The sequence below is a fragment of the Opisthorchis viverrini genome, assembly GCF_000715545.1.
Source record: "Opisthorchis viverrini unplaced genomic scaffold opera_v5_19, whole genome shotgun sequence".
Taxonomy (NCBI): Eukaryota; Metazoa; Platyhelminthes; class Trematoda; order Opisthorchiida; family Opisthorchiidae; genus Opisthorchis; species Opisthorchis viverrini.
In genome coordinates this window covers 3,294,421-3,305,897 of record NW_008751675.1, presented here as the reverse complement: position 1 = coordinate 3,305,897, position 11,477 = coordinate 3,294,421, and the positions used below count along the sequence as shown (strand labels likewise).

The window sequence follows — 11,477 nt, the reverse complement described above, 5'->3', positions numbered from 1 at the left end:
TTAGCTTTTCTAATAACTTTTGGGCTTCCTGCTCTTTCCTAAAAAAGTGAACAATTTCATCTGCATATTTCACTTCGGGCGGTAAACTTGCCGATCTAGAATATTGGAGCAGGAGAGTGTACTGGGAGCCCCCGAAAGCTTACCAACAAGTAGTGTTGTCCGGCAAAAACGTCCATTCTCCCCGTTTTTTGTTTAATTTCGTCATCGCTGACGAGACGACGCGGACCCTGGAGGGCCTGTAAACCTCTTTTTCAGGAAAGGACAGGAATCCCAAACTGTGTCCCCGTATGTGCCAACTAACCTGGTCGGTTACTTTCCAGGCAGGTTATAGACATTTCGGCATCGCCAAAATTCTCTCCTTTAGAAGGAGTCTTACCCTTAAAAAACGTGATGCACTTAATTTTCCGCATAAATGTGAATTCACTCTGGTGAATTACGCTGTTGTCGGTTCCATCATGCATATTTTCTCGGTTTTCAGTAGCTGACGGACTATGTTGTCGGAAGAAGTTCTGTCCAGAATCCAGTCACTATTGAACAAGACACATTTGGAAGTAGATGAAGAGTCCGTTTCTGTTGATTATTGGTCTAACCTGTCCGTCGAGTGTTCCCAACTTATCGGTCAACTCGACAGCCTGCTGGTTTCCATGCCTGATAGCCTAAATCCCCCTCCAGCCCAACTCTTGATTCTTCTTGGTGGCATTTTGGGCAATTTGTTAACATCCGGGAAATTTCATTCCCAGCAATCGTTGGAGGCGATCACTAGTAAACTATTATTCTCTATTCAATTGAATTGTGGCGTCCAAACGACACGTCAGTTACTCTTACTTGAACCGCGCAAACTATCCCAACCCAAAGCAGAGCATTTGTGTCTTCAGATGCTCCGACTTTGCATCGTACATGTGGCACGTGCATCTACTGACAGTGTTCTAACTGATCCCTTGAATACACGACCGCTATACCGCGATGTCCTTATCTGGATGACCAAAGAGCTCGACTATCCAGAACTTGCTGGCGAAGAGTTTATCTCAACATTGCAGCCTTTGGGGCTTCGACTCACCAGTGACTATCGCCCCAGGTTGCAACACGCTGGTTTTTCTGTCCTTCGCTGGTTGGCCAGCAAAGCACGAGTAGCAGACTGGCGTCAGAACAATCGCGCAGAGGCTGTCCTTTTTCACTTGTTCGAACATCGCGCAGCATGTGGTTCTGGTTCTTCGGAGGACATTTTACGGGAGATGTACACAACCTGTTTCGATCTGATCAAGTTACTGCCGAAGGACAAGGCCTTTGATGGATACACTCGATTAGCCGATCGCCTGCTTGGTGACTTAACCATGGAAGCACGTCGTCCGAAGCAGACGGTCATGTTGCAGAGTTTGTTGCAGCTTATTAATATAATGAAGACTGACTTTGTGCAACATACTCGCCGATTTACCCGTGTCGTGTCGATTCTTCTATTGGGGCCTCGAACTCCGGGCTATGTAAGTTAGTTTTGTGTCTTGGTTTCGTTGGTGTTTGACATGCATTGTTAGCACATCCTTCTGGTGCATTTTTCTCCACGTGGTCACAGTGTGTTATTCCGGAGCGTTTTTCCCTTCCCATACAGTACTTAGGTATAAGTGGTCAACACCCCTACTGTATCTTGACGTCATTAAACAATGAATAGGTAAAAGGGTGTAATGACCAAAACTGGACAGTCGGCACACAAAAACAGGTCAGTAGTACACTGTTTACTGAAGAAGCCACACAAGCACTTATCCATTGATACACACAGACGGATGAGTTGAAAATTGTTTACGTCACCACTCTCACTGAAGGCCAGAAAGCCTCTCAACTGGTCGTCCTTGTTGCATACCGAGGTAGGTTGAACGTCCGTTCTAACCAGTTGCTATCGCATGCCTTCTGACTGTGCTGCCCATTTCCACTGTTGGAGGACACGAAGTCGATTCGACGTAAAGCAAAACGATGCCATTGTCGTAATCGAATCCTATTATCTTATCTTTTAAGCAATCGTACGGTGTAGATGAGACCCAGGCTAGATCCGCTGGTTAGCCGAGCTGATGGGTGAGATGTCACTTTGCCAGATCTTACCGTACAGTGCCCTCCCCTTGCATGCTGTTGAATGTCGAAAAGGGCTTTCATTGTTGGTCACTGACAACAGTATCGCTTTTCTTTTATTCTTAAGAGAATGGAGATATTTGTGCACCTGGGATGAAAGTCAACTTGATTACCTCATTGTTCGGCCAATCTGCGCACGACAAATCCAGATGGGATCATGGATGTTGCGGTCACAAACATAATGTCCCGATTGTTTTCCTCAGTGTTCGTTTGCCCTTTTTGAAGATTTGTAGGGGCACTGCATTCTATAGGTTTATTTTTTCACTCCCCGCATTTTCCATACCGAGCGGACTGCAACCCATCTGGTTCTGGTACTTCACGTTCCAGATAGATGCTTCGCTCCTTATTTCATCTTTTGGACAGCTGTCTTTTTCGGGTTTATCATTGTCTTTAATGAACGCGTTGCAATAGGTCAGATGAGTTGCTGTTCAAACTTCGTGACCCATCTCCTCATATGACATTTTTGTGATTACAGTGCTCACCGATGCTTTCCGTAGACTGTTTCGCCGGCGGTTTTCTTCTGGTCGCTCCATCAAGTCAGTTGATATAAGGCGGCGAATGCGTTTTTCGTCTTTAGGGAAGTCGTTTTCCACCAACGTATTTGAGTATCCGGCGTTTTAATGGTCGTTGTCTTCTTTGGATTTTATTTCATCCGCCAGTGTCGTTGATTTTGACGGTATTTAATGCTCCTATTGTCTTGTCAAAGAAGTAGGACGCATATTATTAAATGCTGGCAGCACGGCTCCTTGTATATACCACATATCCCATCCAGATGCTCGTAGCCAGAGCTCTGTGTTCTGCCTTCGCAGTTCTTACGCTAGCTCAGGTTGGCACTGTTTGGCTCTGGTAATAGACTGGTATACATTTCGTCGACTTTCAGAGTCCAGGCTCACTACCAGACGTGCACGCACCACAGCATAATTGGATTTGGGTTGTACGCCTCAAAATGAGCAACACTTCTGAATTGTATCTTTTCACCGGTAGCCCATGGCCATATGATTTACCTATCCGATTGATCTGATTTGGACTTGATGGGTTCCGTTGTACTCGTTTTTAAGGTGAAGATTGGTGGTCGACGTTTGACAAATCTCGATGAAAGTTCCAGGGTACACCCATTCGGTCAACTTATTCTTTTTAGTCTCCGTAGAGATGATAGTTGTTTATACAGTAGCAACAAAAGTGCCAAACTTCAATACAAGGATCTATGTGGCTCTTCCCACTGTCACCGTTCAGTTAATCCTTATGTGGATTATTTGGTTAGGTTGGGTATGGAACACGTAAAATACGATCCACTCATGTACGATAGTTATTGACTTCAATACATGGCTCTCTCCCCTTTATGCACGTCACTGCGACTATTATACCGCGGTTTATAGCTGATTCATTTGTAATAATGCACTTGCAGTTTCGAGTCAAGCTATTGAAGAAGTGAACATTTTCTTACTTGAACGATGTGACGGTTGTTTGTCCTCCAGATTACTCGAACCAGCCTAATGATTTCATTTATCTAAGTGGTTTTTGTTCCACTTTCCATCCTCTCTTAGTGACATTGTTTGTTTATATCTTCTTTCTACTTTATCTAGCTTCGAAAGTCATTACCAGAGGATGCTCGGGATGAGACGATCCACCTACTGGTGCTGCGTTGTGTACATCTGTTTGTTCAACTAGCTTGGCCAATTGCGTCAACCGCAGTTCTCCCCGATTTGTTTCCACCTCTAGTCGCTTTTGTGGAGTTGGAATACGCCCGGTCATCTAAATATGCTTCAGAAGGCGAGAATTTCTGTGAAGCACCAATGGCTGAGCTTCGTTCAATATTTGACAGTTTGGTTGCAATTGAGGCTCGTGTTCTTCCCGAGTTGCTTGTCCCTGCTAGCTCTGCGGTTCCAGCCTTGGTGGAGGTCTTTCCTCTCATCAGAAATAACGCTTGAATTCTGAGGACGTCTCAGTTTTTGTGAAATTTCACTTCGATTGTACAATCGGCAACCGTTTCTGCGGTCTCCTTGAGGAAGGGGAAATGATCCGAGAATCACTGATTTGGAGGGTGGTTTTAGCAGCCGGTTATCCACGGACTATGTCAGATTCGGGCAACTATTATTTGCGGCTTATGTATGCAATTCGTACCATCCTCCCGTACTGACTTACTTTTCTCTCTGACTTAGGCAAATCACAGACTTCTCGTTTCTTTGCTTCAGAATATCCTCCTTGTTTTAAATGATACATACCCGTATATTTTGTCACTGAACCTGTTGTACGGATGGAGATCTAATAAAGCAAATTAATAATCGCTCGGATGTAGCACCCTCTCACTCCACCAGAAGGAACCACGAGGGATGAGATATTGCCAGGCTTCTCAAACCTAGACATGAGCCGTCGAGGTGCCAATGTGGGGTTCACACGACATGCTTTCCAATAAGTCCTTTCGTGCCATAACCACCGGGTCATCTGCAGCTCAGAAATCATCGTCGTCACCACAACCAGTGGTAAAATGACCGTGTAAACTGGTGAATAAATTTCTAGGGGAAAAACGACTTGGAATAAAATCTAAAACACAGAACAGTTCAATTTTTGCACTGAAATACAACGCAGCATATTATTTAATTAAGCAGGCCCATGTGGTTCGTAACACACCGCTAATCAGCCTCGATTACCCTATGGGAGTAGCATCGAGAGTATGGAGAATGAGCGGTAATGTGTTCAAGTTTAGCTTACGCTTTCGTCAGGTCTTCTCGGTTGGCTTCGCTTCGGCCTAACAGGGTCAGTGCAAGAAACTCGCAATTTTCTGACTACTTGAAAAATATAAGTAACCTAGTCGGAACGCAAAATCTAAGGAGCTGTGCAAACGTTAGTTGGGAAGCCCATCGCTACCGTGGATGAGTCATACTGTGTCAAATCCGTGCAACAGCTATCCGCATCTTTGTTCACCCCTCGTCAAACAATGAGGCATCCACATGGGATTCGTGAGATGTGCACTGTAAATGGTTCCCAGCAAGGATGAACGCATCTTCAGCACAGTATGAACGTACAACTGATACATGGGATACTCACCTCAGGCAAATAGGAGACATTGCCCTCTCATTACCAAATATTGTGTATCTGTGAATTTGCAAAGGTGACAGGTTGTTTTTCGCAGGGCGATTCGTCATAAGCCCATTGATCGATTGATCAGTCCATCGTTAGTTGGTTTGGATCACAGCCACTCTGGGGATAAGCGGAGAAGCAAATAAAGCGGGGTTATCGTACAATTTGCCAGTTATCCATTGCATGAACCAAAAGCCGAGGGCAGTTTACGGTTATTCTGTCATGGTTTATCTCCTCTCTAATTGCTTAAGTACGGTCAGTTGTAGAACGTAGAATAGTTTGTTTGTTATGGTCTAAGTGCGCATGGTGTTAGATCTCCGAAACGTCAAAGCGGACGTTTGTCAGAGTATAGTAGCGGCGGCCCGTCGATGACTTGTCTCACGATTAAACGATCTGTCAAAAAATCGGTTTTCGACAATCAATATTAGTTAGTAGAGCATCCGCTGAAGCAGCAGATACAAACTTAGCGGCCAGTCTTCGCACTTCGACTGATTTGTCATTTGGATGAAAGTGATGTAATCCTGAAGTGAGCTGAATCCAAGGTTCCTTGAAACCTTGGGAGTACGCGTGCTCGTTTCCTAATTGTATAATGAACGGCAGACTCAGGCACCTAATCCCATAAGCTGGTCCCGTTCGTACCTGGTTGGAATGCATAGGACGAGGTGCTTACGTTTCTCATCTCAGCAGATATGTTTTATTTTGCCCTGATCACTGAGCACAGCAGTTGTCTGCAAGGACTCGGGAGCCGGAGTGCACCGCCGATGGCTGAGACTTATGGGGACTAGAAGTACCGAGTTGGCGATCGACTTTATACTGTCGAATACGATAAAGTAGTATCTCTTTAAAGTAAACTGTATTGCTTTCTCGGCGGCCAACGCGCTACGAGCTTGGGCTGTTGCGGATCTGCTAGGGGCGAGGAACATTGCAGAAGAGCTGAGACCCGTTGATAGTGTGTATTCACAGGCAAGATTCAGTGAATAGTATATTCCAATAGAGAGTTCGTCCTATCAGTGAAGCTTGTCTGTGCTGAAAAGCCGAGAAGTTCTCCATGATTGTTTCCTCCTCGTTGGAGATCATTGGCAGTACGTATCTCACGAAACTCAGAGTTTCAAGCCCGCGAACTTCTTTCTATTGGTTGAACCGTTTGGCCAGGAGCAGTTCATCAGCGGTTTAACGCTCACACAGTTGGGACATAGCCCCACTTGTCCTTCAAGACCAGAAAACACATTACGTGGTCGCATATTGACTGGCTCTTTAGGTGTCGACTTCTCAGAAGGAAGTTTCACATATTTTGTGAAGTTATCCCGTTTCTGAACTGCCTAGTGACTCACAGTGATGTAAAGAGATGTGTTTCAATAGAGATTTCATCTATTTTCATTAACAATACCCCTGTCTTTTCTCTGTATGTCTATCGCATACGTAGTTGAATATAGACGTATTACACTACTCATAAGGATGTCGAAAATTCTTCGACAACCCATGACCGGTTTCACCCTTTTTTGAGCTCATCAGCTAGACATAGTCCCCTACTTTCCGTCAACCGAAGCTGATTGCATAGTCAGTCAGCAACCTCATTGACTGTTTACTTATAAATACCCCCATTGTTTAGGATTATGTGGTGATTTAGACTGATCGTTCCTAATTCACTCACTACCGTTCAAACAGTTCTGTCCTTGGATAGTCATTCTGATTAGCTCATACTACGTGGCAGAGTTGACGGGCTCAATTTTCTCCCTTATTAGTGCGAATCAGCAGTGCCATTCTTTTGGCTGCGCTGGAATTTGGCCGCTTGACATTTAACAGGCGAAGTACTCACATTGCCATAACTTCGCCAGTGCACCCTGGACTCGCCTGAATTCTTACGTCTGAGCGTTTTCACGCATGAACCGTGTACGTGTCTAGCCCATCACCTAGAACGAGTATCCAGGAGCAGTGCTGATTGTGGGGAGGTTGATCCCCCTGTCAAGACTACTCAATCAGGCAGCGCCGCGGTTACTCGAACACCGCCGAATAACTTTTGATTCAGGATGGATACAATTTCTGTGGACCCAGCCATCACTCAAAAGGAAGTAGTCTGAAATCTGCCGAATAACTTTTGATTCAGGATGTATACGATTCCTATGGAATCAGCCATCACTCAAAAGGAAGTAGTGGTTGCTTATTCCATACTACTATGAAGACCTACTTTATTCGTGCAATTCTGGCGCTGACTCAATGCCTACGAGATGCTTGATCGAATTTGCAGCCGATTCCAACTACGTTGATATTATGGAGAGTTTCGGGAATTTTACTCGAGATTTCGTCCCCAAGTAAAGCTGATCTATGCCGGAGAGTCTAGAATGACCGCCTCCCAACACATAGCGCCTAATGTCCGGCAGTTTTCGAGCCTTCAGTCTTTGTTCTTGCTGCATGCAATTCTTCACCACGTTCATTTAGGTGGAACCTACTAACACGTGAGAATTTTCCTCACCCATCATATGCCATCTCACCTAATAGTTCACAACATCTGCTGACGGTATACTCAGGACCAACCGTATCGAATTCAATGCAAAACGGTCAAATGGTTGACGTACTGTTTACCGTTTTGGTAAGTGTAGTGCATGTGGTAACAAATACCTCAGTGTGAAATTCGACCGTTCAGGTTTTTGGCCACGTCGACTACCCCTCTGTAGAAACAGAAGTTACTTGGTACAATACTTAGTTACTCTATGGGGTATCCACAAAATAGTTGATTCTAATGTGTGTGCGACCTTTCCAGCGGCTTGCCACAGTGGAAACCTTTGGTATATGTGCACCAACTCCCAATAGAAGCAACTTGGGGTGACTGATCAGGTTTGTAGTTGATGGACATGCATTGAGCCATGGTAATGATCTCCTCTTATGTTTCGTACTGGCTGATGGATGCTGTTGAGTCCTGGATGGTCTTGGAGGTTATGTTCCGTGCAGTGTTTATTGTTGATCGGTTCCAGTCCTTTTCTTACATGTATTCCAACCGTCATAGGGTTCTACCACCATCCTATTAGGCATGGATTTAAAACAAAGGAGGCGGCAGTTGTAACTGCCGTCCCCCCGGATGGGGACCCCCGGGAAGACAATCCAATGGTTAGTGACCCCGACGCTTATGGCTGGCGGTGTTTCCTTCGCCGCATAGGTCTCAACTACCATACTGGACAAGCGGAAGCCGGTACATCTAGTAAGCGCACCTGAATATCCTACTACTGTGGCTTGAAAAGTAGTGTGGTTAAAATATAAATTAAGCTCGGACCAGCAAAATCTGCTGCGATGGTATTAACAACAGGCACCTACACTATAATGCACAAACTACGGAATAATGGATGCATGTTTTGGCCAGCCACCTGTTATTGTCAACAGCTAGTTATGCGTGGCCGGTGAAAACCTCAGTATAAGCCATATCCTCCCTCGGATTTCTGAAGTAACAGGTGTGCGGCAAACTTATGTAGGGCAGTAAAACTTGGCACATACTTGCCAACACAGATGTGATGTGTCTAATCTTTCTTGTAAATGTTTAACTAAGCCTTGGAAGTCACTATTCTGAGGTGCACAGTGTTACCATTGCAATACTCACACTGAGCAAAAGATAGGCTTGAACCAGATATAACTAATGGAAATATTCACTAGCAGCTTTCATACACTATCCTCCATATCCGTTCTATTTCCGTTCTTTAATGAAACAAATACTGTTTTTTTCTGACCACAACCAAGTACACAGTAAATAAAACCAAATAGCGAAATAAATAACCAAACTGGAACCATATGCACTAACTGTAAAAAGACACGCACCTCTGGTGTGCTTTCCCAAGCATATACGTAGGTTTTATCATTGCACATGGTTATTCTCTCCTGTTCCATCCACAGTGAGCATAAAAGTGAGAGGTGACACACGAAGTTCTCGTATGATAGCCGTAGACTTACCAATACCCGGACTACTGCTGACCAATTTACCATTAGTACCACAAAAGTGTATGTCACCGAAATCTCTGTATGGATTCCAGCCACTTGCCACAATCAACAGACCTGGAAGTAGAAGCCCAAATTTGTGGATCAAAGAGACTCCTCACAACACTTTTAGCCTTAGTTGTTCACCCACATTTGAGGCCCCTGCATTGACTTCATGCCCACGGTTACCTGTAAACACGTTTTTGAATGCCATGACGATTTTCGTTTGCTTGTTTTTGGATCAGTTTTGTTTGGAATGGCTCAGCGCCAGATGAAGTAAATGTATTCACTGAGGAATGTCACTTTTGGTGGTGGAACTCTTGATAGCCCACCTCCAGCCAGTGACGCACGAATGGAGCGTCAAGTCGGGTGGATTTACTTATGACAGAAATACAAGTGCAGTCATCTGTAACTACTGGTCATTACGTGTGTGATTCCAATATTGACACGCTGTAGTGTCTGGTCAGCAATTACGTAAGAAACTGGACACCATCCAGCACCTCAGGCAATTTAAAGCTTCCCGCGATGAATGACCCATCCGGTCTACGAAATTTCTCTTTTTTTCGCTGTTTTTATCTGCCCTAGATGATGAGGTCCAAAGTAGTTCCTGTGAATATCAGCGGTCTGTAATGATATTATACGCAACTGACCTCGAAACCAGGTAATGTGGAGTCATTTCCTTGTCGACATATGGCCAGGTGAAGCAGCACCGAGTGCTGTCTAAAAAGGAGATACAGGTGCATGACTCATCATTTGGTTTGTTTCATTAGGGTCACGTTCGTTTTTCAGTTAAATACTTCCAACTCCCCTGCTGTGGTTCTAAGGTCAGCGGTAAAACAAACTTACAAGTGCAACTTTGATGGATTCATTGACAACGGGGCTAATTACTCCGTGACTGGTCTTGCCAAAAGACCCTCTGTCCAATCTGGTGTTACGGAATCCAGGCTCGCCTAATCTTTCGCTCCCATCTCTTGACGTCATTCAAGCAAACAATCTGACTGCGTCAGTCGACCATTTGCAGACCACCTGCGAGTTGTATTACCTTAATTTTTAGCTGTAGCCACACTACTCTTGACTTGGGCGTTGTCTGTTTCCGCTTACCTTCGGCTAGTGTGCCATCAATCAGAGAGATGCTCCCCTAATTAGTTAGTTCTTCTACCAATGCTCGTACTGACATGGACAAGCTGTGGCGGTAGCCAAGACTGGAGGTAATCAAATCAACTACTGAGGCCTGAATGCCCTTATCAAGTAACCAATTGCAGGCCAACTTAACTGTTAATAGTCTATGAAATTTTTGGTGAACTTACGTTGTTAGTTCTGAAATTTTGAAGGAGATATTGGTAGTTCAGGTTGTAATAATGACCGAGTTGGTCAATTTTGTTGCGAACTTTTCAGCACCAGTCGAGTTGACACCATCAGTGCGTTGTGAGTGGATGTGAACTTTCATTTACAACGCACTGATTATGTTATCTCGACTGTGATCAATCGTTCGCAACAAAATTGTCTAGCCCAGAGAACAAAACAGCGGCCATCGTTGTTAGCTCTACACGAAAAGGAAGCCGTCTATTTAGTGAAGAGTAAAGAAATTATGTTGTAACATCCACGTGGGCACCATAACATCCAAAAGACTTCCTGGATAACCCGACTCGTCCTGCACATTTTTTATTCAATATCGGAAGACTTTACCTTTGATAATCACCTCATGTCTTGCTCTACACAACTATACGCGGAAATTTCAACTTGACCAGTGGTAACTTGTTGATTATCTTGAGTAAAATCACGGTTACTAACATTTTATCGATTACTTTAAAAGCCCTAATGACTCCGACCTTCACTACACATCTACCGACAGTAGATGTCCCATGGGTGTGTACCTTTATTAGTTTGGCCACTCAACTTCAGTTTGCACCAGGAATATGATGAACTTCGGGAAGGTTGGCAGTGTGCTATATCGGCTTGCGGGCCATGACTGTAGTCAGCACTGAATCCAAAGACTAGTTACTCGTACATTTCCTGAGTTGGATAATCAGGTTGCGTTGCGCAGGCTTTATTATCAGCTTAAGCGTCGTGGATGAAAATGATAAGTTTACAACCGAATCAACTAGACCGGCAAATAAACCAGCGGACATCATCGCAGTCCGGAACTACCAGTGTCCCACTCAGCTGCAAAATTCCACCTCGCTGAGGCATGTTTTGGCACCTGGTGTCGACGACTTGAATTTATTTTTGGTCCAAACTATCTGCGCCCAAAGATGGAGACGTTCTATTTAGTCAAATGACCCCGAAGCAGGAATCGTTATTAGCATGGTGAAGCAAAGTAACTCTTC

General features: G+C 44.5%; 2 protein-coding genes across 2 annotated transcripts; one reads left to right on the top strand and one right to left on the bottom strand.

Annotated features, from left to right (window-relative positions):
• Nucleotides 1-219: 219 nt before the first annotated feature.
• On the top strand, nucleotides 220-4,404 carry T265_01791 (hypothetical protein; the record flags this gene model as incomplete). Its single annotated transcript, XM_009165881.1, has 2 exons — nucleotides 220-1,478; nucleotides 3,699-4,404. 2 exons carry the CDS (start codon nucleotides 492-494, stop codon nucleotides 4,041-4,043), a joined length of 1,332 nt encoding a protein of 443 aa, XP_009164145.1.
• A 1,469-nt stretch (nucleotides 4,405-5,873) lies between these two features.
• On the bottom strand, nucleotides 5,874-6,116 carry T265_01790 (hypothetical protein; the record flags this gene model as incomplete). The annotated part of the gene is made up of 1 exon (XM_009165880.1): nucleotides 5,874-6,116. The coding sequence occupies one exon, from the start codon at nucleotides 6,114-6,116 to the stop codon at nucleotides 5,874-5,876; it is 243 nt and encodes an 80-aa protein (XP_009164144.1).
• Between the last annotated feature and the right edge of the window lie 5,361 nt (nucleotides 6,117-11,477).